The 15,184-nt window shown below is 43.1% G+C and overlaps 2 protein-coding genes across 2 annotated transcripts; both read right to left on the bottom strand.

Moving 5' to 3' along the window:
* Positions 1-7,324: 7,324 nt before the first annotated feature.
* LOC146970197 (myeloid-associated differentiation marker homolog) lies at positions 7,325-14,815 on the bottom strand. The gene is made up of 2 exons (XM_085804264.1): positions 12,864-14,815; positions 7,325-7,808 (listed from the first exon to the last, which is right to left on the bottom strand). Exon 1 carries the CDS (start codon positions 14,760-14,762, stop codon positions 13,881-13,883), a length of 882 nt encoding a protein of 293 aa, XP_085660390.1. The 5' UTR covers positions 14,763-14,815; the 3' UTR covers positions 7,325-7,808; positions 12,864-13,880.
* Positions 8,535-9,443, bottom strand: LOC146970198 (myeloid-associated differentiation marker homolog). The gene has a single exon (XM_085804041.1). The coding sequence runs from the start codon at positions 9,426-9,428 to the stop codon at positions 8,550-8,552; it is 879 nt and encodes a 292-aa protein (XP_085660167.1). The 5' UTR covers positions 9,429-9,443; the 3' UTR covers positions 8,535-8,549.
* Positions 14,816-15,184: the final 369 nt, after the last annotated feature.

Here is a 15,184-nt window from a genome sequence, read left to right as displayed (position 1 = left end):
GGGCAGCTAGTATTTTCTCATTTACAGAGTGATAAAGAGAGATATCCAAAATCCCCTCTGTAAAAACTTCTGACTCTAGTATGTCAACAAAATAAAACAAGAATTTTGAAAGTGGCTTTTATCCATTGTTCAGATTTCGGATATGCAAATTAGCGCATATTTAATGAGATATTGCCTCATTTACATATTCAAACATACAATTTGACAAAACTTGTAATACAAAAAATATTTGTCTTAATGTAAGTGATAAACTTTGGAAGTTTCATGGTGATATCTGTTAGTTAAAAATTTTACCCTATTCACCTGTGGTGTCTCCTCAGGCTTCCTATCCATCTTGGACGCCATCTTGAAAATAACACCTTTCTAGTGGCAAAATTTTGGTAAACTTTTAGTATGTTATTAAGGACATCTAATACTATAAAAAACAGCTGAGAAACCTTTTGTTAGAATTTTTTTTAGGGTTAGGTGTTTTTTTTTCATATATGCACCCGCCTAGTGTCTCTCTAAGGATCGACAAAAGTTACGCACTACAATTTTAAAAAGTTACTTGCCTTTTGGGGACCCCCCAATAGTCATGGGGCCCCAAGCAGGTGCTTAGTTCGCTTATGCCTTGGGCCGGCTCTTTGTGTGTGTGTGTGTGTGGGTTGGCCGAGGCTACATCTGGGCCAAGGCCAGCGTTGCGTTGTGACAGCGTTTTCCTGGATGTCACTGCGTCCAGCCAACAAACAATCCAGCACATGACCCGGCTGCTGTGAAAACCACAAACTGGTTTCCTCACGCACACACTCAGCAGCGGTTTGTCCCATCGTGACGAGTAAACTGAGCCGTTTTACGTATTAGAAGTTGGTGGAGTTCCCCTTTAAAAAAAAATGTGATGTTGGTGGTGGATTCCTACTGGAAGCAGCAGATTCATTATTGCAACACACGCCGAGGAGGGTGAACGAAGGGTCGGGAGACAAATGTGTTGAAATAGAGATGAGATTATTAGGAAACGACTCGACCACATTACTTCACTTGTTTCTCTCTCCAGCAGCGACTCCCACACTCTCTCACAGCTGTTTGAGTTGGACAGAGACGAGGTCAGAGATCAAACTCAGGCCCCGAAGCAGGGCCGTTGCTAGGAATTCTGGGCCCCCTTAAAGAATACTAAAGTGGGCCCCTCCCCCTGACTTTTACCTTTTTTTTTCTTAGACTACGTATGTATTATCGTTTTTTATTTAGCCTTCTTTGTTTTGATGCTAATGCAGCATTACACTGCAAAAACTCAAGTATCTACGGTATCTTACCAAGAATATTTGTCTTATTTCTAGTCAAAATGTAATTTCTAGTCAAAACAAATCTCATTATACTTAAAATAAGACACATCATATTAAAAGTAGCTTGTTTTTAGACACTTTTTACTTCTTTCAAGCATATTTTCACTTGGAATAAGTAGAAAAAATCTGATAGTGGAGCAAGTTTTTCTTCCTTATTACAAGCACAAAAAACTTACTTTCACTGGCAGATTTTTCTATTTATTGTGAATTTAAGTGAAAATGATCTAAAAACAAGTTAATTTTTAGGTAATGAGTCTTATTTTAAGTGTAAAGAGATTAGTTTTGACTAGAAATGAGACATTTGGACAAGAAATAAGACAAATATTCTTGGAAAGATGTTGTACTATAGTATATAGGCCCCTAGAATTATCATCACCTTTCTCCCCTATACAACGACCCTGCCCCGAAGAAACACACGCATCACTCTGTGTTGTGTTGTGTTGAGTGTCTATTTTCATTAGCTGTGTATATTTAGTGTTATCATTCAAGGGGCTTGTTTTTTTCCATATTTTTATTTTGGCTGCATGCGTAGAGAACAACACATCCGCTGTGAGAGGGGAAACACGATGCTGAGCTCTCTGTGTAGCCTCTTTCATATGAGATTGTATCAAGCTATTGTAGTGCCGATGACTTACACTCTTTGTTCTTTTTATGGGTCAGAGTGGGAAGGCCAAGAATTACTTTAGTTAAGGAGACTAAGGAAAAGACCACTCCCCACAGGGTTTTTCTTCTTTTCTTTTTTTTTTGCTGCTGCATGTAACAGTGGCAAAGCTTCTGTGCGATAGTGTAAAACAAACAAAAACAGTGCAGACGAACCTCGTGCCAGTAGAGATTTAGTCTCGCCAAAAGTTAAGTGGTCACAGAGATAGGAGAGAGGAGGGATAATAATGGAGGGGAAAGGCCGGGAATCAGTCTTTATACAGCTGTTGCATTTTCACCCCAGGGGGTCAGCAGCATATGAATAACGTGAATAATCAAAAAATAAAGCATATTTTCACTTGGAATAAGTAGAAAAAATCTGATAGTGGAGCAAGTTTTTCTTCCTTATTACAAGCACAAAAAACTTACTTTCACTGGCAGATTTTTCTATTTATTGTGAATTTAAGTGAAAATGATCTAAAAACAAGTAAATTTTTAGGTAATGAGTCTTATTTTAAGTGGAAAGAGATTAGTTTTGACTAGAAATGAGACATTTGGACAAGAAATAAGACAAATATTCTTGGAAAGATGTTGTACTATAGTCAGGGTCTTACGCAGAATAAATCAGTCATACAAAGATTAGACTACTGGGGTTTTTTATGGGCCCCACTGGGCGCTGGGCCCCTAGAATTATCATCACCTTTCTCCCCTATACAACGGCCCTGATCACATGTCTTATGATACTCTATAAAATGCATAACCTGCTTTATAGGGACTGGTTGTGACTATTGAAAATCATTCGATGGAAAGGAAGACCTTTTCACAATAAAAGTCCCCCCCCCGAGCTGATGACACAAGAGCAGCACTTACACACATTAATGACGATAAACCATAAATATGAGGGAAAAAAAAAACCCTTCACCTGTGATGTCATAGAGACAGATTTCTTACAGACATTAAAAAAAGAATAATATGTATATGTAAATTACTAAACTTGAATTCTCACCCTCACTCTGGGACTAACGGATCATAAAACATTAAGATTAAAGCTTTTACATTGAAAAATAATTTTAAAAATATATAAAATATGACACATTGTGGTAAATTAAACTACAAAACTGTAAATACAAGTAGAGCAGAAGTTATGGGTCATGCTTCTATGTCTCATTAGGCAAGAATTTGATTATCTTAATAATTAAAATTTTTTTTTTTTTTTTTTTTTTGTCCATTGGCATGTTTTGCTATTTTCTTAAATTTTAAAGACCAAACGGTCACTCAGCTATTGAAAAATAATAAACCGATTAATCCATAATTATTTCTATTTCAGTTATCTATTATATTAATTCTGGTGAATAATTTTAATTTGCTTCATCTCTACCATCTACAACAGAAAAACACTCACATGTAATCTAATGATATAATATTTCATAGTAATTCTATTTTTGGTAGGCTACTTCTGGCACTTCATCTACATTTTCCTTATGTTTACAGAGTGATATTATTGCTTCTCTTGAGTAAACAGCCTGAATACTTCCTCCAACGCTCTTTGCACATGGATACTTGTGAAGTTGAGTCATGATGTTCCTGCCTTCTGCTCCGGCCGGGGACACTAACTCTTAAGCTGCCAGCAGCCATTGTAGCGGCCACGTTCCCATGCCTGACGGACGGTACAACCCTTCCCCAAAGAAAAAACAAACTTCATGACATGTCATTGTGTCAGAGCTGGGCGTCGTTGCCGTCTCTCTTCCTGGCCAAAAGATTTATGGGTGACTAATACGTTCGTTGACTAATACGATCGTTGACTGTATTCCAGTTCGTCCTCCAGTAGCCACCAGCGGTCAAACCTCGGAGACCCGCGGGGAGCTGGAGGGAATCTGTCAGGAGAGGGAGGAGGTGAGGAAAGTAAAAAATGTGATGAGAGATACAGTAAACAGTGTAAGTATAAATAGGGTAGCCTACACTGCACAGATGCTGATACACTCAGATTGCTCTGTTTTGTCTTGTGGTCAATGAACTGCATGTAGGCTATACACAGAACGACCATTTAAAGTGCTTTATTTATACCTCTAGTCACGTTCATCCATTCAAATGCACTCATACAGTGCTTTATCCTACATGTGATTTCCTACCATGCATTTACACATGGCAGCAATTTTGCAACTTACAGTAACACAAATTTTTTGTTTAAGTGTCTTATCAGTTGGGGCGGTGTGTAGCGCAGTGGTTAAGGCGGCCGCCCCATGTAGAGGCTACAGTCCTCAATGCAGGCGTCCCCGGTTCGAGTCCCGTGTGACATGCATGTCAGTTACAAGTCATTTATTCAACCATCACATTACCAAAGTCCTTATACTCCGAAGCTACAAATGCAGCATAGTTAAACTAAAAATCCTGCATAATATAGCTAGGCCTACAACTTTTTCATCAAATAATTTTTCCAAAATAATACATCCACAGAACGTCTAGAGGGGTGTAGAATAAAAGTATTAAATTTACTGATTTTTTTTTTATAGTATATAATTATTTTATACGTTTTTACGGGTCTAAAATATATAAATATTTACATCAGGTTACGTTGAAATGATGTCACGTGAGGCGGAGCTCAGAGGAGCCAGATCGTGATAGCTCTGTCAAAGACGGTTTATTTTTTTATTTTACCTTTATTTTACCAGGCAAATTGCTTGAGATAAAACAAATCTCTTTTACAAGCATGGCCTGGCCAAGAAAGCAGCAACAAGATAGCCTATACACACAAAGAAGTGGGGACAAATATGAGAAAAGGGAGACCAGAGGCAGCCTGGAGTGTATTGACTCCAATGGGACAATTTAACGTGAACACCGATTATGGTTGAGTCTTTCTCCCCACAGTCACTGAAGTAAATTTTGGACTCATTTTTCACAAGCCACATCTCTTCTGAACAGTTTGACACCAAAATGGCCATTTTCAGACGGAGAGATCCGGAGAAAATCCACTTTGTTCCAGACCTGTCTCTGTCTCTACGACACACTCTCGCCAGATTTGTCACAGATCTCCTAGGCAACGTCAAACAAACGACCGCAAACTCCCATGAAAATGATTTAAATTATTTTTGTCATGCTAAATATGACTGTTAGTAGTGTTCATATTTAATGTTATCATAAGAAAATATAAACATCTCGCTTTCATCTACCTACAAATTGTATCCACACACACGTTCACAGCATAGACTGTAAAAAGAATGGACGTAGCGTCCGTGACGTCACCCATTGGTTTGGGGGAGTCTGTTTTGTGCCGCTACTACGGGGGTTTGAGCCGCGCCATGTTGGATTCTACTTGCCATATTTGGAGCGGTGCGGCCGTTAGCCGGCCAAGGGCCCGCCCACTGGCCTCGAAGCAGCGGTCTCCAGACCTGTCACTCAACGGTTCTGCGCCCTAATTGGCCAGAACTTTAAACCTAATAACAGTAAAACGGTAGAGTTTTAAAAAAATTCACCCCCCTCAGAGTGTGTGCGGGGGTAGAAACTATCGGTTGAGACCAAAAAAATGAAATGTACCAGGCTGTAAATATGTTTTTTAAAGCTGTAAAATCGGCTATTTTAACATGGGGCTCAATTGGAGTTGCTCCCTTCTGGAGCCAGCCCCCAGCGACAGCCGAGGGGATTGCAGCTTTTTGAACGCGGAAGTGAGCTTCACTTCTCAGACCGACAACTGCCCCCTTGGTTCACAGACGAGGTGGTGACGGTTGGCCACGCCCATTTAGAGAGACAGGAAGTGAAACCATTTCTATCACTGGAGCAGCCTCTCATGGAGTATCTTTCCATTTATTGAATATCTTTGGCTCTGTGGAGAAATGGCATGGTGCTAATGCTAATGCTAACTAACAGTCAGCTGGTACTGTAACGTTTCCAGTGCAGGCGTGATGCTGCGGGTTTGCTGGGTTCGTCTGCAGGTGAGTTAGTGTGAAATTATTCAAATGTGTTTTCATTCCGCTGTCAACACCAGAGCTGCTGCTCGTTAAATACGGTTAGCGTTAGCTTTAGCTACTAGCCACTCCCTACAGGTGTAGCTAGAAGGTTGGAGCGAGAGCGAGAGCGAGAGCAGGCAAGTGCGAGTGCGACACGTACTGGCCAGGAGGAATTAAACTTGTAGATAACCCCTTTAGATAAAACATCTTTACATCACTTTGCCAAGACAGTGGAGCATTAGCGAATCAGTTGGGAGCAGCATCATGGACGGCAGGCATGCTATCGTTAAAAAGAGCAGGCAACGCCACAATGACATTGCTTACATCCTCTACACTGAACTTTTTTATTTACTTATAATATACATAGGCCTATTAGTAAAAAATCATTTACTGCAGATCCAGTTATTTAAGTGGCTCAGTCTTAGTGAGCTCACTGCCGTGCAATAGACCGAATCTCCTTGTTGTTTACATTCTACTTCCGGGTAGAAAACCAGCACGTAATTTGAATGAGATCAATAACGAGAGTTTAGCTATATATCATATTTTTCACGCCCTATCACCGTTTAGACAAATCTGAAATGATTGAAGAAACATTACTATTTCTGTGTGTGTGTTTTGTGTTGCTATGTGTTGTATTTATTCAGTTTGGGGGAATCACAGTGTCTAGAAAGCATCAGTGGCTCAGCTGACAGGGACAGCTAACAGTAAGCTACCATCAGGACGTCAGCTGTTAAAACCCTCCCGTTGTCGGACACAACATGAAACTACTCCAGTTAGCTCAGTCATGTTGGAACTCAGATATCCGCTGGAGAAAATATTTTTTCATGGACCGTTTATTGAGTCACTGAGTTATTAAAGTTAAACAGGTAGCTAACCGTTAGCCCGGCTAATCTATGATAATCATGACTAATTACAAAAATATGCACACATAAATAGTAATGTTTGTCCAATCATTGGTTTTATAGACTTTACAAACATCAGATTAGTCTAAACGGTGATATAGTGACATGAAAAATTAGATATAGCGAAACTCTCGTCCGTCACTATTGTTCGAATGCTGGTTTTCTACCCGGAAGTAGTTGTAAACAACAAGGCGATTCGTCCTATTGCACACATCTCAAATTTGTTATCTTGGGAAAATGGAGGAAATAAACTGAAGTTGAACTATTAGACAAATTAAATCTAGTGAGGTTAGGAAGTTGTAAACCTGAACTACATGTGAATGTACAATATGGCCACGAGTATTTGACGAATTAAAATCCTTTAATTAGGCTACTGGTTGAGGTCTTTGAGTTGATTTCAAAGTGGTGCACGCCCCCCACTGTGGTGAGAGACTAAAAAGGAAAGTTTATTTAAGTTGATCATGTGACACCTTTAATCAAACCAGAAAACAACATGACACATGACACACACATGCACACAGCAACATCTGTTTACCATGTGGTTTTATTGAAATCCTGGGTTATCTTTCCCTACAACAGTGAAATATAAAAAAGTTAGAGAATATAACAACATCTAGAGAGAGAGAGAGAAAACCGTCTTCTGTGGTTTCTCCCTCTCAGGTTTTGTCTTTTTTGTATTTTATTTTACAGCAGTATAAAAACCAATAGACCCAATCAATATGTGTGTGTATAAATTTAGTGGTATGAGTTTTGTGTTAATAGATGTTTTGATATCTGTGGGACACCAAGCACAGAAAATACACAACATTAAGTGCACTATTACCATACATGTTTTGTAAATCCACTATCCTGCTTTATGTTCTTTTTCCACATATTCTTACTATACAATTGTAGCTTGTAGCAGATACAAATACCTCATAACAGGAGCAAAAAAAAAAAAGGAAGCAGGCCTATAGCATTCGTCTTAACGTCATGTAAACCTTTTTTTTTTGCACGTCAAGTCTCAAAACCTCGGAGCAGAGTTAAATGCACCGTGCACTGGGAAACCAAAGCAATCAATTACATTAATGAAACCATGAAAAAAAAATCTCCAATTGTTAATTTTTTCTTGGCTCCCTGCAGCTTGTATATAGAAAGCTGCCATTTACTTTGGTTTTTCATCATTTGTCATTATGGACTATGTTTACATGCACATAGTATTTTGATTGTCAGTTCCTCATCTTCTGTTAAAGTTCCTCATATCCAGACATCACAAACATATTATGATGGGCACTGGATAAACAGCTAATTTGATAATAATCATCATGGCTAATATCAGCATGTTCCAGCAATCACATTTTATCATAAGATAAGATAAGATGTTACATGACAGTTACATGCTCCAACACGTGAAGTCTCATGAATTTAAGGGAATATTGTTGTACACGTAAACATAGGCACTGACCTCTTCCTCCTTCTCGCTCTCTCTTTAAGCTCCTAAAGCTTGCAGGATACTTCACACAAAATCAAATCTGGCAGGTTTGCAAGTGAGTTTTGACACAAGAAAGTACAAAAAATAAAAAACAAAAAGTTTGATTTGTGTTCATTACACCTTAAGTCAACCATTACTCAAGTACTAATGAACATATTTCAAAGCAGAGTGACTGTGATCATGTCCCTCAAGCTTTTTCTATCTGGTGTGTGCACCATTAAAAGTGCGACGGCGCCATATTTGATTTTATTTGGAGTATACTGCTGGCCTGTAACGTCCCTCAAGCGCTGACAAACCCCAGGCGAGTGTAGATCAGGTCGGCCAGGTAGAGGACAAAGTTTGCACTGGTGAGCACAGCCACCGCCATGCACCTATCCCATATGCACAGCCCGTGCATGGAGGTGCAGGAGTACGGCCGTTCTTTTGATCCGCCGTTTCTGGGGTCAAAGTTGAAGATTGGCCAGATGAGGGTCGCCGACAGGTAGAGAACGGCAGCCATTATGGCGTAGCCAGACAGGAAGCGAGCGAACGGGAAAGGCAGGCAGCTGGTGCACTCACCAATGCACAGCAGGATGATGGCTGCGGACAGGATGAAGCAGAAGCAGTAGACGGACATGCAGTACCTGAGCGCCTCGTGGCGGTCGTAGAGCACGGGGTCGCTGATGAAGACGAATATGATGCAACCCACGAAGGTCTCGCCGACCTTCAGGAGGCCGGGGGCCGTGGCCATGTAGCCGGTCACCTCGCCCGGACGCGCCTTGCTGATGCTCACCTCGGTGATGTAGGCGATGGTGGCCAGGCAGGAGAAGATGGTCGTCAAGATTCGGAGGCCGCTCATCTCGCCGTAGCCCGAGGTTCCCTTGAGGAAGTAGAGCGGGAAGATGATGGAGGTGGACAGGCAGAGCAAGGCGGCGTAGCAGGCGAACGTGATGGGGAAGTTTTTCCAGGAGACGGGGGCTCTGGTCTGGAGGCCGAACAGCTCCACCAGGATGACGAGCAGAGTCCCGGCGAAGCTGAAGCCCCAACAGAAGATGCACCAGTCCCCGGTGCCGTGCCCCAGTCTGCCGCCGTACACGGCCACCGAGAAGGCCAGGCAGGAGAAGATCAGGGCCGCCAACCGCGTCCATAGCAGGGAGCTGGAGTGGAAGACGATCGCCATGATAGGTGGGTGATGTCTTTTGTCTTTTATTTTCTTTTGCAGAGTTCCCTCCTCAGATGTTCACCGTCCGCTGCTCAGAGCCGCAAGAAGAAACAACAAACAACCAGCTGGGCAGGTCTAAGGGCTTTATGTCATTTGTTGTGACCTTTAGATGAAGTACAAGATACAACCACATGATGGCGGCTCTCAAGTCTCTCAAGTAAACAGCCAGTGTACTCCTACGTACAGTTTGCTTGGACGCACAATGCTGTTATTGTGTTTTTATGAATGGCTGATGCAAGTAAACACAATTTCAAAACCAGAAATAATGACGGCACTGTGGCCACAGTCGTCACAGCGCATTTACATCTGGTCAAATCATCGGGTTTAAACACTCTGTCTCTTTTTCTCTGGTTCTTTTTTCTGCCTCCCATCAAAAACTCCAGCCTGCTTTCTTCAACAGCATTCCTTCGCTGAGAGCTGAGGCTGTTTCGCTCTGACATTCCTCCATGGCCATGGCCTCGGAGATGGGCGTGGCGCTGCAGCCTCCACTGACCCCCACAGTGTGTCTGTCATCATGATCTAAACACACCCCGCCCCCCTCCTTCGAAAGACTGTCACAGCTCTCTTTCTCCTCTGAAATGTGTGCCTTGGTCACACAGGAGCTTGTGGGGCTTTCCGCGTCGGGTGATGAAGTGTCTCAGAGCCATCAGGAACGCGTCAGTGTCTATACTGCTGAGAAGATCTACATGAACTGCTCGGGTTGTCACACATTTGAACAGTATCCCCTACCATTTCTCATTTCTGCGACCAACCTTGATGACATTTGGCCCGCCTGTGGATTAGGAGGCAGGCTCAAAGGTGTCCTCTCTAGCTGGGTAGAGGTCAGCCATCTTGGGTGGATCTGGTCTCTCTCTCAACTTCCTACACTCTATTCACTTCCTTTGGTGTCGACGCACTGCTTCACGTCCCCTCAGTATCCAATACCTCCTTCTGATTTTTGCAAACACTCTCTAGATGATGCAACCCACTGGTTTGCTTGCAGTTAGCAGAGAAGACTCCTCTGGGAACGAGTCTCTTGTTTCAAGGCTTCCAGTTCAGCAGCAGCATAGTCATTGGCGGTCAGAGGGGTTGAAAGGTCGGCCGCCCCATGCCGTTGGTGGGCAATGACCTTCAGATAGTCACTCAGGGTTTGATGCTGTTGTGGATCTGGCATCAACAGCACAGCCAGAGTAGATTGCCTCATCTCACTCTCTGGCTCATTATGGGGTAAACATGGGGGCTTTGGCCACTCCTCTGGTCGCTACTTCAGGAATGGTGGGCCATGGGTCCACCTGCCACCATTAGCCAGATCCTGGAGAGTGAGGCCTCGAGTGATGTCGTCTGCTGGGTTGTCTCCTGATGGCACGTATCTCCATGTAGCAGATCCTGTCAGCTCTTGGATTTCCGCTACGCGCGTGCCTACGAAAACCTTGTAGTGGCATGAATCTGATGACAACCAGGTAAGAACAGTTGATGAATCAGACCATAGGGTGAGACTATGGATGGTGAGGGTCAGCTCTGTGGTAATGAGTGCGTGTGAGTGCCTGAAGCAAGCCTTGTGCTTTTTTCGTCTCTCTGTGGTAATGACCTTGGAAAGCTGCGCACCAGTGAGGACCGCACACAATTCCAGAGGAGGGATGGACTGCTGTTTCTTGGGGGCCGCATGGGACCGTGCAGCATGAGACCTCTACTGTGCCCTGCGGGTTCTCAGTCATGAGATAGGCCACGGCTCCATACGCCTGCTCTAATGCATCAGATATGGTCATGGATATCTCTCACACTGTAGGAGTGGTGCATATCATCACTGGAGTAGCACCTGGGCAGGGTTACCTTTGGCAGGTGTTCAAGCTCTGCCTCCCACGAGCACCAGGAATGCAGCAGGTCCCAGGTCACTACCATGCATTTACACATGGCAGCAATTTTGCACTTGCACAAAATTTAGGTGTTAAGTGTCTTATCAGTTTGATTGAACCACCAACCTTCTGATAAATGGATGATCCACTCTGCATCCTGAACCACAGCGGTCTATGTGAACCCTGTAATTTGAATTCATGTTAAAGTTTGAAATCTTTACATGGACTCACCAATGTAAGACAATATTCAAATCGTTACTGTCAGATCAGATGACCTCAGTAGTGATAGTAAAGAGGTAGTTGTGTACAGTCAGCTTGTCTTTGAGTCTGTCCTGTTTTGGTTGTGCTCCAAACCATCAGCTATTTTCTTTACTAGAAATATGTTAAACACAACATTTTTGTATCACTTTTCAGAGACAGTGACTATAGCCACGTAGGAGCATTAGCTAATCAGGTGGGAGCAGCATCACGGACAGCAGGCATCTTAGCATAGGTATGGAAGCTCCCGTTAAACTCAGCAGGCTAACGTCACAATGACAATGCTTACATCCTCTACACTCAACTTTTTAACTCCTACTTTATATCTTATAGTAGACAATATATGCATCATAAAAGAGGTTAGAGAGGCTTCAGTTAGAGAGGCTTCAGTTATTTCGGCGGCTCAGTCTTAGTGAGCTCACTGCCATGCACACATCTCAAATTAATATCGTTATCTTGGGAAAATTGAGGAAATAAACTGAACTATTAGACAAATTAAATCTAGTAAGGTAAGTAAGTTGTAAGTCTAGTGAACTAGATGTGAATGTCAGGGCTTCTTTAGGTCATAAAAAAGTATTTGACCGATTAAAATCCTTTCATTACTGGTTGAGGTCTTTGAGTTGATTTCAAAGTGGTGTGCGGACCAACACGCCTCCAGCCGCGCCCCCACTGTGGTGAGAGACTAAAAAAGAAAGTTTATTAAAGTTGATCATGTGACACCTTTAATCAAACCAGAAAATAACATGACACACGACACACACATGCACACAGCAACATCTGTTTACCATGTGGCTTTATTGAAACCCTGGGTTATCTTTTCCTACAACACTGATGTGGTAAGCACACGTAAAACATGAACAGTGAAATATAAAAAAGTTAGAGAATATAACAACATCTAGAGAGAGAGAGAGAAAACCGTCTTCTGTGGTTTCTCTCCCTGAGGTTTTGTCTTTTTTGTATTTTATTTTACAGCAGTATAAAAACCAATAGACCCAATCAACATGTGCGTGTAAATTTAATGGTGTGAGTTTTGTGTTAGTAGATGCTTTGATATCTGGGGGACACCAGGCACAGAAAATACACAACATTAAGTGCACTTGAACCATACATGTTTTGCAAATCCTGCTTTATGTTCTTTTTCCACATATATATATTCTTGCTATATGATTGTAGCTTGTAGCAGATACAGATACAAATACCTCATAACAGGAGCAAAGAAAGGAAGCAGGCCATTAGCATTCGTCTTAACGTCATGTAAACCTTTTTTTTTTTTTGCACTCCTTCAAGTCTCAAATCTCAAAACCCCGGAGCAGAGTTAAATGCACTAATGAGGGACACAACCCGCGCAGCTGCACCGGGAAACCGAAACAATCAATTACATTAATGAAACCATGAAAAATAAACTTTCTGTGAAGTCTTAGATCTCCAATTGTTAATTTTTTCTCGGCTCCATACAGCTTGTATTCAAATTTATTTTTCTACATTTCATCCACTAGAAGAAAAACTTAAGGCAGAGCATTGACATATACATTATGCAAAAATAATAACAATAATAATCAGAGATAACAATATAGAAAGCCGCCATTTACTTTGGTTTTTCATCATTTGTCATTATGGACTATGTTTACATGCACATAGTATTTTGATTGTCAGTTTCTCGTCTTCTGTTAAAAAGTTGCTCATATCCAGACATCACAAACGTCCCATGAAGAATAGTAATCATGTAATTATTTGAAGTACTATGATGGGCACTGGATAAACAGCTACTTTGATAGTAATCATCATGGCTAATATCAGCATGTTCCAGCAATCACATTCATGGTCTCTCATAGATAAGATAAGATAAGAATCTATTCAGGTCACCGGAAGCAACGTTACAGGACAGTTACATGCTCCAGCACGTGAAGCCTCAGGAATTTAAGGGGATATTGTTGTACGTGTAAACATAGCCATTGACCTCTTCCTCTTCCTCCTCTCTTTGCCTTCTCTCTCTCTCTTTAAGCTCCTAAAGCTGGCAGGATACTTCACACAAAATCAAATCTGGCAGGTTTGCAAGTGAGTTTTTGACACAAGGAATTACAAAAAACAGAAAACAAAAAAAAAATTGGATTTGTGTTCACTATATCTCATCAGATACACCTTCAGTCAACCATTACTCAAGTACTAATAAACAAATTTCAGAGCGTATTTCAAACAGAGTGACTGTGATCATGTCCCTCAAGCTTTTTCTATCCGGTGCGTGCACCATTAAAAGTGCGACAGCGCCATATTTGATTTTATTTGGAGTATACTGCTGGCCTGTAACGTCCCTTCTCCTCCCTCAAGCGCTGACGAACACCAGGCGAGTGGAGTAGATCAGGTCAGCCAGGTAGAGGACGAAGTTCACGCCGGTGAGCACGGCCACCGCCATGCACTTATCCCATATGCACAGCCCGTGTATGGAGCCGCAGGCGTACGGCCTTTGTTTTTCTCCACCGTGCTTAGGGTCAAATTTGAAGATTGGCCAAACGATGGTCGCCGACAGGTAGAGGATGACAGCCAGCATGGCGTAGCCAGACAGGAAGCGGGCGAACGGGAAGGGCAGGCAGCCAGTGCACTCGCCAATGCACAGCAGGATGATGGCTGCGGACAGGATGAAGCAGATGCAGTAGACGGACATGCAGTACTTGAGCGCATCGTGGCGGTCGTAGAGCACGGGGTCGCTGATGAAGACGAAGATGATGCAGGCCACGAAGGTCTCGCAGACCTTCAGGAGGCCGGGGGCCGTGGCCATGTAGCCGGCCACCTCGCCCGGACGCGCCTTGCTGATGCTCACCTCGGTGATGTAGGCGATGGTGGCCAGGCAGGAGAAGACGGTCGACACGATGCGGAGGTTACGCGTCTCGCCTTGTACGTTGGTTCCCTTGAGGAAGTAGAGCGGGAAGATGATGGAGGCGGACAGGCAGAGCAAGGCGGCGTAGCAGGCGAACGTGATGGGGAAGTTTTTCCAGGAGACTGGGGCTCTGGTCTGGAGGCCGAACAGCTCCACCAGGATGACGAGCAGAGACCCGGCGAAGCTGAAGGCCCAGCAGAAGATGCACCAGTCCCCGGTGCCGTGCCCCAGTCTGCCGCCGTGCACGGCCACCGAGAAGGCCACGCAGGAGAAGATCAGGGCCGCCAACCGCGTCCACAGCAAGGGGCTGGAGTGGAAGACGATCGCCATGATGCCAGATGTCGTGGGTGATGTCTTTTGTCTTTTATCTTCTTTTGAGAGTTGCCTCCTCAGATGTTCACCGTCCGCTGCTCAGAGCTGCAAGAAGAGACAACAAACAATCAGCTGGGCAGGTCTAAGGGCTTTTTGTCATTTGTTGTGAAGAAAACCTGCATTGCAAGCTACTGATGGTCTTCTACCGCTCTACCATTGAGAGCATAATCACATACTGCCTTACGGTGTGGTACTTATTAGCTGATAGAAAAGCTCTGCAGAGGGTCATAAGATCTGCACAAAAAATCATTGGCTGCCCTCTTCCCACACTCAAAGACATTGCAGTCACCCGCTATGGTACCTCTCCAGGGCAAAAAACATCACTGAGACCCCTCCCACCCGAGACACGTCCACTTTGAACTCAACAAAACTCCAACAGG

The sequence above is a fragment of the Trachurus japonicus genome, chromosome 17 (genome assembly GCF_045865225.1).
Source record: "Trachurus japonicus isolate A0001 chromosome 17, Traja_1.0".
NCBI classification, from domain to species: domain Eukaryota; kingdom Metazoa; phylum Chordata; class Actinopteri; order Carangiformes; family Carangidae; genus Trachurus; species Trachurus japonicus.
Note: the sequence above shows the minus strand (reverse complement) of the source record. Positions and strands in the feature narration are given on the sequence as shown.